At 35.0% G+C, this 15,127-nt stretch overlaps 1 protein-coding gene across 2 annotated transcripts in view; it reads left to right on the forward strand.

The window, feature by feature from the left end:
- LOC310733889 (sialoadhesin-like) overlaps positions 1–14,058 on the forward strand; it is a 15,046-nt gene extending 988 nt beyond the window's left edge. The window contains exons 1-13 of one of the 2 annotated variants that reach the window (XM_083555386.1): positions 1–163; positions 3,370–3,470; positions 3,586–3,650; positions 4,516–4,863; positions 5,522–5,746; positions 5,945–6,274; positions 6,348–6,554; positions 7,472–7,595; positions 9,974–10,010; positions 10,099–10,176; positions 10,426–10,523; positions 12,384–12,429; positions 13,225–14,058. The exon at positions 1–163 is cut by the window's left edge and continues 988 nt beyond it. In XM_083555386.1, coding sequence (XP_083411512.1) covers positions 3,466–3,470; positions 3,586–3,650; positions 4,516–4,863; positions 5,522–5,746; positions 5,945–6,274; positions 6,348–6,554; positions 7,472–7,595; positions 9,974–10,010; positions 10,099–10,176; positions 10,426–10,523; positions 12,384–12,429; positions 13,225–13,302 — 1,641 coding nt within the window. In that variant the 5' untranslated portion in view covers positions 1–163; positions 3,370–3,465 and the 3' untranslated portion in view covers positions 13,303–14,058. Of the gene's footprint in view, positions 164–3,369; positions 3,471–3,585; positions 3,651–4,515; positions 4,864–5,521; positions 5,747–5,944; positions 6,275–6,347; positions 6,555–7,471; positions 7,596–9,973; positions 10,011–10,098; positions 10,177–10,425; positions 10,524–12,383; positions 12,430–13,224 lie in introns of those variants that run through there. The other variant, XM_083555387.1, reaches the window with a different exon arrangement.
- Positions 14,059–15,127: the final 1,069 nt, after the last annotated feature.

Genomic DNA, 15,127 nt, shown 5'->3' on the forward strand with positions numbered 1-15,127 from the left:
GGTCAGAGAGTGTGCTAGTCAGGGCTCCCGAACCACATCTGTAGCAAACTGCACACGCTCAAATATATTTGTGTGGACTTAATAGCTGTTTTTTTTCATTCCACAATGGCTGGCAAAAAAGGAGCTCTTCGGTAGCAGATACACACAAGAAAAGCTGGATGTTGTGAGGAAAGGTCAGGCAAAACAACCTTTTCATGAACTATATATATTTTTGATTTTTCTTTCCTGTAGAATTTGCACAAAAACACACAACTTGCCTTCATTTCAAGTCTGTAATGAAAACTGTAATGCTCGGAAACAATGCACAAAAATGCAGGGAAAACCGGGGGTAATTTCATGAGGATAATATTGATGTTTTTGCAAGAGATGATGTATGCATGTGGTGCAGCCGTGGCTATGTGGCTACAGCTGAAAGGAGACTGGTTGAATTGTGTTTATTGTGTTTATTTCTTGCTTTAGTAATGCCATTCATTTTTACTTCATCAGATACTTGTCTATGATGCATTGCTCTGTTTTAAGGAGTTACGGTATAATATCGATGGTTCCTAAAGCCATGAGGTCGTAATGATGGTATTATAATGGTTGTTCCATTTCACTGTGTACTGTATTCTATATGGTTGTAATGACAACAAAATCCTATTTGACTTGATTTGATCATACCTTTGGCAGTGGTGGACAAAGTACACAAACCATGTATTTGAGTAAAACGAGAGATACAGTAGGTAAAATATGACTTCAGTAAAAGTCAAAATGCTTCCTTTATGCTTTCTTTTGAGTGAAAGTACAAAAGTATTTGCCTTCAAATGTATTTAAGTATCCAAAGCGCTGTACAATGATTTATTATGGTCTGGGGTCAAGCAACGGTATCGCCAGGCTGCCACTATTGGGCCTTTGAGCGAGGCCCTTAACCCTCTATGCTCCGGGGGTCCCTTACGAGGGAAATATCAAGGTCCGTGACGTCGGAGTGACGTGGGGCCGCCTTCCCGTGGGCTCACCACCTGCAGGAGGGACCGTAAGGGACGGTGCTGTGAGGATTGGGCAGCGGTCGAAGGCGGGGGCCTGCTTAGACTGCTGCCCCCGCGACCCGGATTACGGATAAGCGGGAGACAATGAATGAATGAATGAATGAATGAATGAATGAATGAATGAAGGATTTATTATGGCTATAATGTTCCTATTGATCATTTCTGTCATACTGTAAGACTGTTGCCTTTATCAACTCAGTTTATGTAAAAAGACTTTAATGTTACTTTTAACACACCAATCTATTAATATTTTTTTATCCATTAATATTAATGATTCAAACACCGATTGAAAGCTATTAAAATTATCATGAGCCCAAAAGCTTTTTTCAACTACTTAAAAAAAATAAATAAAAAAATTGCACAAGTAAGTCCATGAGCGTTGTGGCAAGTTCGATTCAGGAGTTTCTTTAATCATTTATCTTTCACAAAACGTTCTGCTTGCTGTTGGACTGACGCTGAACTGTATGTTAGTGATGGGTAGATACCACCAAACTGGAAATCAAAACAAGTTAAAACAGAGCGTGCCCTCGACCCTGATTGGTGGTGTTAGGGTTTAAAATGGAACAACTGATTTCGCAAAATGTAGTTGAGTAAAAAGTACGATATTTGACTTTGAAAAGTGGTGATAAAGTAAACACTTCCCCACATAAAAATACTTAATCAACTTCAGTTATATTTAAAACCTACTTAACTACAGTAACAAATTACATTTACTTTGTTACTTTGTTTTTTTTTTACTATACTGCATAACCTGAAGAACATCCTTAAAGCCTAAGAGCTCTATGCTCTTAGAATTCTTTTCAGATCTGTGCCTAAACATAGTCATATTAGCTCTACAGGCAGTTTGTTTGACCTTATTGTGCTGATATTTGCTTTTAGTTGTAGTTTTAGCTGTGAGACCTTATATAGACATGTGTGTGCCTTTCCAAATCATGTCCAATCAACTGGATTTGCCACAGGTGGACATTAATTAGAGTGTAGAAACAACATGAAGATGTTCTACATTTCAAAGCTACATTTCAAGTCTCATTGCAAAGGCTTTGAATATGTTTTAGATTTGACACATTTCACAGAAATTTGATATCTGTTTTTACTTTGTCACTATGGGATATTTTGTGTAAACTGGTGTAAAAAAAAAGAAAGAATTAAAGCTTAAGGCTATATGGGAAAATATTATAAAACCAGTGTAGAAATGAAAATGGTGTATCAGATTTGAAAAAAAAAATTCCGATTTTATATAAATACAGACAAAGCCTACCAAAGAAATTGCATAAACATAATAGAAGGAAGTGGTAACTCAGTGGTTAAGATTGTAAACGTCTGATCAAAAGATGGAGTTCAAATCTAAGCACTGCCAAGATACTGCCATATTTGACCCTTCAATACTCAACTTTACAGTTGTACTGTATGAATAAGATAATTGTAATAAATTGGCAATACATTTGTAAATAATAGAAAAGTATATTATTTCAATATTGTTGTCATCATTATGATAGAAAAAAAGAAAAATTATCCAGATTAAAAACCAGAATACTTTTGCAGATCAGTTTTATAAAGTCAGACCTAAAAAAGAATTGATAAGTAGTTTTTTTGAGCAGTAATACATCTTTAAGCAGATGTATTGCTGGTTATTCTTATTTTTGAATCTTACTCGTATTATTATTAATATTATTACCCCCAGAATTAATAAAAATATATGAAGATTTAATAAAGTGCAAAATATGCAGATTGCACAGCATGGACCTGATCTACAGTACATCAGACTACTGCATATTTTGCACATACACATAAACCCCTTACCTTTACATTGCATATTTTACACTTTATATATGCACACGTCTGTTTCTTGCATTTGGATTATTATAGCTTTATTACATCTATAATCATTCTTATGTTTCTTGAATCTTCAATCTTGATAAATTGAAAAACGGAACTCTCACACACACACACACACACACACACACGCACTCAAATGTGTGTAACGAACTGTAAAATCACTCATCTCAACCCATTCCACCACCATTCATTTATTTATTAATGCACTAGGTTGCACTCGATGCACTTTATGTAACTTGTGTTGTAGCTCTATGTTGTTTTGTTTGTTGTTCTTTAGTGTAGCACCAGGGTTCTGGAGAAACGTTGTCTCGTTTTTACTGTGTACTGTGTACCACTGTGTATAGTATAAATGACAATAAAAGCCTCTTGACTTGACTTGACTTGAAATGACATGAAAATATTAAAGATTATATAAATGCAAACATGTTTTTTTTACTGTGTTTTTGCTGTCAGTTTTTTTAATACAAACTACTTGTACATTTTTCCTAATTTTCCTCCTATATTACAGTTGTCACGACGTCTGAAAAAATAGAGGAAGGAAACAAACACTGTTCATATTACACATACACTCTGCCTAGTCCACTTCTGCTCTGTCCACGAGATAATGCTGTAAGTAACTACAACCTTCTTTAAGGCTTACAATTTCTTTTCCTTACAATTTCCTGGACATTATACACACACTAAAGCAACAATTTGGTGAAATCTCTTGTGTACTTACTCTCAGAAACATTACAATGTTGTTGGAGTTTGCTGGTTTTCTTCACTTGATCTTTCTGATACATGCTCAAGGTACCGTCTCTTTCTTCCTCTAGTTCTTTATATTTGTTTTATATATTTGTTTTGGATCTGTGGATAGATAGATCATTTATCTCAGCGGTAAATACACAAACTAGACCGTAGTTTAAAAATCTATTTATTTATCAATGCAAGAAAATCAATAAATTAATTGGTAGCACTATATGGACAAAATATTGGGACACCTGACTTTTTTCATCCATGTGGTTCTTCTTCAAAATGTTTTTTTTTTCTTCAAACTTGAAGGCACATAATTGTATTGGATGTCTTTGGATGCACAATGAGAATACATTTGAAATTACGAGAATAAAGTTCTGGCCTGCCGGAGTATCTTTCTCTTGACTTGTCTGGGTCCATTTTTAAGCTGCATTTGAGCAAACCCACCCTCTAAGGTCACACAATAAATTGCTCACAGAATCTGGTGCAACAATGGCGTGCCTGTACTTCAGCTATTGCTATGAATTTATTCTCGTAGTGCTAACACTTCGTAATTTCGACTTTATGCTCATATTTCTTTTCTTAGAATATAATTTTTTTGTGGCACTAAAACATCATCATAATAATATAATAGTAAATCTAGACAAAAAATAACTTTGAACCTTAAATGAGTTGTAGAACATACAGTCTACAGTATACACTAATTGTACTGCCTGTAGACTGTATGTTCTACAGTCTACTGCCTGTAGACTGTAGAACATACAGTCTACAGGCAGTACAATTAGTGTATACTGTATTTCCTCTCTCTTACTCTCTCTCTCTCTTTCACTCTGTGTGTGTGTGTGTGTGTGTGTGTGTGTGTGTGTGTGTGTGTGTGTGTGTGTGTGTGTGTGTGTGTGTGTGTGTGTGTGTAATTATGCAGTTTTTTCTCCTCAGAAAACCTGGCCTGTAAGATGTGTTGATGAAAGCATCTGTACATTAAAAACCATGCATGTGTTCATCAATTGCTCTTACACACACAGCAGCATCCAAACTGTGATCTGGTTCAGTCCTAAACAGAAAAATAAATGGAAGAAAGAGAATTATCCAGAGGATCTGGCTTTGGACTTTGACTTTGCTGGCCGTGTCAGTCACACTGAGACCCTAAACTCCAGCACTCTGACAATAAGAGACGTGAGACTACGAGACTCTGGAGAATATCGCTTTATGCTCGTCGCAGCAAACGGAGAGAAATATCTCAGCTCATCAGCCGTGAATCTGACAGTAACAGGTTATAAATTATTTCAATAAAATACTGACGTATCATAGATTGTGTACAGGATTCATTTATAATGAAGTGAAACTATACTTTTGTGCTGTTTCTCTTCTGATCACGTATATTTAATGTGTACAGCAGTACAATAGTGTGTATTGCAGTACACTATCGTGTATAGCATTACACAATAGTATTGCAGTACATTTGTGTGTATTGTAGTGTGTAAATGTTTTTACTATACAAAGTGAAGTACTTTTATACACAATAGTGAATAACAGTACATCACTGTGTATAGTAAAAAAAAAATTGTATAGCAGTACAGGATTGTGTATAGCAGTACAGCATTTTATATAACAGAACAATAGTGTGTATAGTAAAATAGTATTGTGTACAGTAGGATAGTATTGTGTATTGCAGAAAAGTATTGTGTATAGCAGTACAGGATTGTGTATAGCAGTACATCACTGTGTATAGTAGTACAGGATTGTGTAGCAGTACAATATTGTATAAAATACTACAGTGTTGTGTATAGCAGTACATCAATGTGTATTGCAGTACAATAGTGCGTAATGCAGTAGCGGATTGTGTATAACAGTACAGTTTTGTGTATAGCATTTTACACTCCTTACCCAATCAAAGCAGAATGTTGTACAAATGCTGTAAATGTGTTCAGACTTGCAGGTGAAGGTACACCCCGGCATCATGGAGCAGCCATTAACGCTCACCTGCAGCACCCATTGCAGACTGACTACAAACTGGATTACCTGGTGGAAGAACGGCATACGTGTGAATGCTCTCCAAAATTCTGAGCCTCTTAATCTAGCTGGTGCTGGCGAAGGAGGCAGCTACTCCTGTTCAGTCAAAACCAAAGTGAATAATATATATTCCCCTGCATACTGTGAGTATAAGGTCTGTTTTTCATCTGTAATTCTTTACTGCATATAAAATGCGCTAGAGTGCACTTTCTGCCCCCTTGTCCAGTTCAACACCGAAATATAACAGCTGAGCAGGAACAGCTTGGCAGTTTTAGGATTTGAATTCACAACTTTCTTTTCGACGTCTCAAACTATTCTCCTAAAACGCCTGACTCTTGCAGGTGTTTCGGAAAGGGATTGCTGGACTGTGACTTATGCTCAAAGAAGAGTGTGTGCTTTAAAAGGTTCATCTGTGAACTTCCACTGCACTTATTTATATCCCAGTGGACAAAAAGTCAATGAAAGCTACTGGACGTTCAATCAGAAAGCCGTGAGACGTTTAGAAGAGTTTGCAGGCCGTGTGGAGTTTATCGGAGATAAAGTGAATAACTGCACTTTAAGGCTGACCGACCTTAAAGAGAGCGACTCGGGAGATTACAGCTTTCACTTCACCACCAGTACCCCACCCAGAGCCTTCAGTAGCTCACTCTGGGTCCAGCTGATTGTTACAGGTGAATACATTTCTGTTTAAATGTAAAACAAAAATGTCCATACGGTATTTCTGATCATTTATTTCTATTGTAGATGTTCAGGTCAGGGTGATTTCTACCAAAGTGTCTGATGGACAGACAATAATTCTGAGCTGTATTACCAGCTGTACTCTTCCTCACCATATGTTCAGCTGGTACCAGAATGGCAAATACCTAATGAACAAACCCACCAAATGCAACAATCTTTATCTGGATGAACCTAGCTACAACGATAGAGATGAATACACATGTGCTGCAAGAGGTAATATGACTCTTTAACCATTTCCGTGGACTTTTAAATCATTAAGTCATTTGTGTTAAACAAAACATCTCAATGTTTTGATAATGGTGATGATGAGCATTGTGTTCCAATTTCCCAGTATCTTCCATAAGTATTCAGTCAGGTTGAGGCCATAGCATATGATTTTCATCACTTTTTTCCTGATCAGTCAAAACGATGAACAAGCTTTTGATAGAGGTGGGCTATCCATGGAAAGACCATGTTCATCAGGAGATTCCTCATAAGATGAAGTCAGAATCATCCTGCTCTAGTCTCTACAGTTTCACTTATAGTTCATGAAACTGATTAGTCGGATGTCTTTCTAAACCTTACACTCATTATGTTGCCAAAATCCCCGCAAAGCCTCCCTCTTGAAAGATCCTTTATTGGATTCAGCTTTACCCCTACCTATTACAAAGATCTGACAATGCAAACTATGTCCAAATGAAAAAAGGCTCACTTCATAAATTCATCATAAATTAGGCATCACTCAAAAGCGGACATACAAATATTAGAAACATCATACACAAAGAGTGTGTAGTATATAGAATTTATATAAAGAGAGAAAGAGAGAGAGTCAGTTTTTTGCAAATCCACTATATGTGAAAAGATTTACTGAAATATATAAATATTCATAAATAAGAGAAATTGAGCCATTATTGGTTGTGTTAAAACACTTGGAAGTTCTGTCATTGGGAGACACAGCGATACATTAAGTGAAGCAAACACTGGACTGGAAACAATGGGGAGCTTTCTCCCAAAAAACAGACTGGAGAGATCATACCTAGATACCAGAGAGAAAAGTAAAATGTGAACTAAGATGAATATGGCTTTAGCAGAGTGTGAGAGTATTACTAGGGTAACTAAATTTAACATTATGTGTTTGCTTCTCTGAAAAGTCATTGAAGCCAAGAGCATCACAGCAGATTCAGAACGTGATTGGTGGTGGATTCAGCATGCTATATATGCAGCAGTGGGATTCCTTTCGATATCAATTTTGATTTTTGTGATTCAGCTTATCAGGTGAGTGCTGGGAGAAAATATATACAGTCAAATGTTTACGAACACCTGATGAGCACATGACTTATACAAATATGCAAATCATTGTCTATAATGACTTTGTACTGTAGAATTAAGAATTATACTGGACATAGTAAGGACTATAAACAAATATTCTGGTAAATTTAACATGAAAGATCTCAGGTGGTCTATACAGAGCTTTGACCTTAACCCTAATGATCAGCTTTGGGATGAGCTGGAACACAGACCACGTTCCAGGTCTCCTCACCAGACATCAATCATCGTACTAATGCTTTTACAATTGAATTCCTCAAAGCCACGTTTCAAAATTTGAGCCCTTTCAGATGAGTGGAGGTTATTATAACACCAACTAAATCTGGAAAAACACACATATTGATATAGGTCTTAAATTTCACACTTAATGGTCTTTAAAAGTTTTCAATTGAACATGGTATAATCTGCAGACCTTGTGTATGATTTTTTGTTGGGGACTATGACTGGGCATCGACTTTTACATCAGATATTCCAAAACAAAAGCTAACATGCTAAAGTTTTTTATTATGCTTTCAGAATGACAAGCAAAAATAAAATATACACACACTCTATTGCCTATTTTTGTTTGTCATTCTGAAATCATAATTAAAACCTTTAGCATGCTAGCCCTTGTTTTAGAATATTTGATGTAAATGTTGATGCCCAGTCATAATCCACAACAAAGAATCATATACGGACCATATACCTAAGGTCTGCAGTTTATACCATGTCAAATTGAAAACCTTTTTAAACCATTAAGAGTGAAATTTAAAACCTATATCAAGACATCAAAAACACAAACACATACACAAATACATTATTAGCAATTGGCCTTAACCAAGCCTTAAATTAAATAATTTGGAAGACCAGTAGCTAATCTTGCATTTCTCTATAGCTAAAATTAAATCTGTTATACTGCTGTGGTACAATCCACAAGAGATATGCACAAATAACAGAAAGCTGATTTGCTGTTGCATGTTGGTCTCATTTTTTGTTGTAATACAGCGAATTAAGTATACTTGGATTAGCGAAAGAAAGAACTACAACACCCATGGAAACAAACAAAAAAACATTCAGAACTTTTAACACCTGTTTAAAATTATTTAAGGCCTAGAACAGCGAACTAAATACTTTTTATGGCCTTTTGATTTTGAAATGTATACTTTCGACTTTTTAAGACCTCACGGAAATCCTGCTACATACACTATATAAACAACAGTATTGGGACAACTGACTTTTCCAGCCATATGTGTTTTTCCCCAAACTGTTAACAAAAAGATAGAGGCACACAATTTTGGATGCAGTAGCATGAAATTTCCCTTCACTTGAACTAGGAGACCCGAACCTGTTCTGGCATGACAATGCCCAAGTGCCCAAAGCTATATAAACATATTGTTTACATCATTTGGAGTGAAAGATCTCTGCTATAGTGCTCTGATCTAAACACTTTCGAACAACTTTGGGATAAATTGGAATGCTGTCTGCATGCCAACCCTCTTCACCCTACATCAGGCCCCTGTGGTAAAATATGAGCACAAATCTCCACAAGGACCCTCTAAAATCTAGTGAAACCTCTACTTGAAAGAGTGAAGGGTATCAAAACAGCAAATGGAGACTAGATGTTAAATGGGAGGTTCGAAAAGTAAATACAAATCGTATGGTCAGTTAACCACAGACTTTTGTCCATATAGTGTATGAAATGTATGTAAGTGTTAGTGCTAAAAAAGCATTATGTTTTTTTGGTACAGATGACTCATGTATGATGTGTGGTGTGTTTGGGGTATTTTGTACATATTTTGAGCAGTATGATGTTGATGTTGCAGAAAGAGCATGATACTTCAGTCTAGATATAACAGATATGATTTAATACAATAGATTCAAATAATCTTTAAGCCATGCTCATTTACTTAATTTAATAAGACAGAGAGTGACTTATTAATTATTTTGTGTCACCAGGTTGCTCCGGTAGCTCAAAAAGATCAGACGAATTTGTCTAGTTGTAAAATTTAATCAGATTTTTTTATAGAAACATAGAACTGAATTGACAAGAACAGACACATACATATAGAAGTATATAAAACAGGAAACCACATAGCATTGCTCACATTCGGGCACAAAGCGGCTGAGTAAGCAGGAAATGTAGTAAATATAGTCCTGTCCAATTTGAAGCAACTACAACATAAAAGACAACAAAAAGACACACACACACACACACATATATATATATATATATATATATATATATATATATATATATATATATATATATATATATATATATATATATATATATATATATATATACTGATATATATATTTATGATCAATGATTTTCTTTGTGTGTTCAGAAGGGCAAAACGAACCAAGAATGATACAGATACTCAGGTATGAACTTTCTTTAAGCTCGCTATTGTTCAACTTTTCTGTTCTTAAAAAAAATCTTCTTTCTGTTCTTAAAAATTTTCCCTCTTAGTGTATTACAAACCCTGTAGTTGACATATACACCAGTCTGGACCCAAAGACCATGTCTCCCACTTATGATGTTCTTAGTGTAAGTATTTGTTTTGATACTGTGAGTAAGTAATGTCAAGTCAATGGCTTGATTTGTGCCAGTTTCCGACATTGCTTCATCAGTCATTTTGCGTCTTTGAGAAGCAAACAATTCCATACTGTACATGGAGACTTGTTTCTGAGATTGTTCCAAATGCATTTGCTACAGTATATAAAGTGTCAAAAAGGTTTGGAGGGCAGGAGGTTCTGGTCTAAATTTGTCTCTACACTTTTGTCTTTGCTATATTAGAATTTTCAGGTTGTAGAGGTTTTACTAACAGACACCTACACTTCTCTAAGCCCTGCAAACCGGTCCTCTGATTACTGCACACTATTTGATTATTCAAGGTAGGATGTTCTCAGCCACTCACACACAATACACTGAAACATGCAACTTTGGATACATGTTAAAAGTACAAGTTAGAAATACACAAATAAATAAATAAATCCTAGAAAAATCATGGCAAAACTTTTTTTTTTTTTTGAGTGATTATAGCACAAGTGTGTATAGCCTGTATTTACTACTACTTTGTTAAATCTTTGTTTATTTTTTTATTTTTTTATTTTTTTAATATAGCACTTATAGGAGTCTAATAAACTTTATTAAACTTATTTCATGTTTCCTTCCAAAATAATTTCTGGTGAGGAAATCTCCTATACACTGCCCCCACATAAAACAGTCCTCAACAAATCCCCCAAATACCAAATAAAGGGATTTAGATCTGGGATCTGACTTTGAAAAAAAAAAAATTTTTTGTAGCAATTTCTTTGTTAACTTGCGTAATGTTTTTTGGTATGTATAGAAATGAGGACATGGTAAGCAGTAAAAAAAACCCTAAAAGCTAAAAAAAAAAAACCCTCTTTCCTTCTCTTTTTTATTGTACATTGCCAACAAATTACTCGTGATTCATTCATAAAACAGCACTCAACCACACCCCCTACAACCACATCTTAAATGTGTGCTTTATATCGTTACTATGCTGAAAGTCTTTCTTCATCTTCAGCTGTTAAAAGAGTTTTTCTGCTGGTTTAAATTATTTGGAGATTTTAAAGTATTTGGATTTATTCATGATTCTCTTTAACTTGACTACCGCCCCAGTCCCAGCTGAAGAGCATGGTGCTACCACCACCATGCTTCACTTGCTGTATCTTGATTTTTACAATAAAAACATAGATTTTTTTTTTTTTAAATGATGCCCAAAAACTGCATAACCTATTGTGGTGGGCTTGGATATATTTTCTTATGTGAATGTGAATAAACACTGTATCTCATAGCTCAGACATGCCTGTCAAGCCACCTCACACCGTCTCCTTGTTGAATACTTTCCTATAGCAATATATTATTTATTTGTTTATAATTAAAATCTATTTGGTGAGTAAATTATAGGCAATAGTTTAATATTGGGCTTAGTCCTTAAAATGACTAATTTAAGATCTATCTATCTATTTTATTGTCTATCAAAAGTCTTGACTGACAAGAAGCATTTTTATTCTTCATTATTGTTTTTTTTTTTTTTTATAAAAGTTATTTATAAAATACATCAATTTTCCTCTTAAACACACATATACACACATGCATCTTGTTACTTATACGGTGCATACACATGAAATTACACAAGAAGTGTACAATTCCCATGAGTAAAGAGGAAGTCTACTGTAGACCTACATCCTCTATTTAAACCCCTTTTACACAAAATACCTTTTTCTTTGGTCTACAAATTTTGTGTATGTTGAAATGTCAAAATGATGAGGATGTGCCAATGTCCACAAGTTTGGAATGTGCTTTTTGAACATCCCATTACAAATCTAATTCTCAGGCCAGTTGACTGGGCAAATCTCCAAATCTCCAAAATCATGTCTTATAGCAAATAATAGAAATTAAAACAAATTCATTGCAGACAGTGTGTCTGTGGTGCTCAGAACTACATTTTTCATAAAAAAAAATTTGAGATCTCAGCCTGAGAGATGTGAAGGCAGTAGCTCAAGTGGACAATCACTTGTTCATCGATGTAAACAAGCTTTTAATGTTTTGTTGCTCTTGTTTTACATTTGTCTGCCTTCAAAACTGAAACGGACAAGCTGCAATTACATCTGTTACTCCCTGCCTTACATGACAGCTAGCCTTTAAAAATAAAAAACTGAAATAACACAAAGAGAAACCCTGTAACATTTACACTACTAAGGTTTGATCTGATTTTGTTTGTTAAGGATGATGAGACACCAGCAAATGCATCCGGCACACGCATCCGGTCAGGTAATAACCTTATTTATTAGCAATATACTGTAATCTCTTTGTGAGCAATAATAATGTACTGTTAAAGGTATAATAGCAATATCAAGAATACAATATCACAATAATAGCACACATGTGCTATTATTGTGATACACACAGATGAGGCATAACATTAAGCTACCAATCAGGCATAGCATGATGACCACCTGCCTATTATTGTGTTGGTCATCCTTTTGCTGACAGAACAGTTCTGACCCACTGAGCATTAACAGCATTAAATTCTTCAGCAGTTTGAGCTACAGTAGCTCATCTGTTGGCCTTCTCACATGCATCAATGAGCCTCTGACCCAGTCATCTAGCTATCACAAAATGGCCCTTGTCAAACTCGCTCAAATCTTTATGCTTGCCCATTTTATCCTACTTTTAACACATCAACATTGAGAACAAAATGTTTACTTGATGCCTAATATATGCACATACTAACAGCTGCCGTGATGAAGAGATAATCAGTGTTATTCACTTCACCTCTCATAATGTTATAATGCCATGATGTTATGCTTAATCTGTGCATAACTGCATAATGTATATATGTTATTGTGAGTATATGTGTAATGTGGAAATTATTTGATGTTGATGCTTAACCCCAGCACTCATATCTAGAGAGAGAGAGAGAGAGAGAGAGAGAGAGAGAGAGAGAGAGAGAGAGAGAGAGAGAGAGAGAGAGAGAGAGAGAGAATGTCTTACACTGATTGTTGAGAGCAGTAATCAATAGTTTATTACATTCTATTACCAGTGTTATGTTTTTTTCTCTTTTAGGTTGCAAAATCTTCAGCCGGTGCAGAACTGAAAGAATCCTCAGGCTCAATGTATGAAAATGTAGTACTCAAAAGGTAGAACTGTTAGACTGCACCACATTTATTGCATAATTTATTTTGAGTTTGCATGTGATATTATATTAGTATAGAAACTGTTGGTATTTTTTTTGTTGACAAAAAAAAAAAAAAAAAAAGCATAATATGCAAAAATTAATAAAAAGTCAACACTAGAATAAAAACTCAAACAGAGTAAGCTATAGGTCTTAAGCATAGTATTATAAATATATACATTTATATTAATGTACAGTCAAAGCATACCAGGTTATTGTTATATTCTATCTATAGTTTATAGGACTGTGGTTTAGAGACAGTGGCATTGAGTAAAAGACAGGAAGCTGGATTCATTAAAGGATTAAAAAAATGAGTTTATTAGAGGGACCACACATGTAGGACGCTTTAGAGACAAGGTTAGAGAGGCGAGATTGAGATGGTTTGGACATGTGCAGAGGATGGACATGAGGTATATCGGTAGAAGAATGCTGAGGATGGAGCCACCAGGAAGGAGGAAAAGAGGAAGACCAAGGAATAGGTTTATGGATGTGGTGAGGGAAGACATGCAGGTAGTTAATTTGAAAGAGGCAGGGGAGGTATAGACAGATGATCAGCTGTGGCGACCCCTAATGGGAAAAGCCGATAGAAGCAGAAGAAGACGACAACGATGAGATTAACTGTGCATACATTGTGTATAATTCATAAAAAAATTTGGTTCTGTTTTATATATAAAAATGTGCCTAATAGTTTAACCATTAAAAGCTTAATATTTTGCTATTTTAGACTTGTCCATCCCTCCTTTTTGTCCAGGAGTTTGGCTAAAGATATTTTTGTAATGCATGACCAATTAAAAAAGCACCACAAAGATTTACTTCACACAGATTTAGAACCCAAATTTACATGGTGTATTTACATAAACACCTGATGGCTCAAGTTGCATACTTGTACCATGTTGAGCCTTGTTCTGAAAAATTACCTGGCTTAAAGGACTGAGTAATCAAGCATAATTAAAGATAATAATAATAAAAGAAAAAAAAATCTTTAGAAGGAGGTATAAAACTAATGTAATAAGACGTATGTCCACTAGATGGCAGTGTCTTTTTAATATGTATACACCGAAATTTTCAGAAAATATCTATAAATTCCACTGAAATATATATAACTCCACCCGGAAAAAAAAATTAATCACTAAACATTTGTTTTACTGACATGCCAAGTCTTAAATTAAACACCAAAATCCACCATGATGCACACATCCTCTGGAGTCGTTTTGTGAAATCTTTTCCTCATAACACCGAAATAAACACTTTTTTGATCGTACAGATAACAACAATACGTCATTTGAATTTGTAAAGGGTCTAGTTTTATTCGTATACACATAATAACAACAAAACGTTGTGCTTTTATGAAATAAAGACGACAGACAGGGGGCGCTCTATGCTGTCTCTGTCATCTTTCTTCACAGACACATTAATATAACAACCTGAATCTCAGAGAATATTTGCCTCAAAGACATTATAAATATATGAATAGAAAACGTAAAATGTCCTTGACTTAAATGTCTTTAGATACACCATTTCACATTGACCAAATATTGCCTGATTAGGTAATCCGTATGAAAGTTAGAAGAGGTACAGTTTCTCTGGTATCACCTCATTAACTGTTACAAAGCAAAAATTCCATTTGGTGTACTGCAGATTTATGTATTTTAAAACGCCATAAATTACAAGAATATTTTGTCTTCATGCTCTATGGTGAGTATTGTTTCACTAGAATAAATACACATTTGCATAAAGCATTCATATTTGTCCATGCCAATGTAATTTAAAGTACAATCTAATTTAAAGTACATT

The sequence above is a fragment of the Silurus aristotelis genome (assembly GCF_946808225.1).
Source record: "Silurus aristotelis genome assembly, chromosome: 11".
NCBI lineage: Eukaryota > Metazoa > Chordata > Actinopteri > Siluriformes > Siluridae > Silurus > Silurus aristotelis.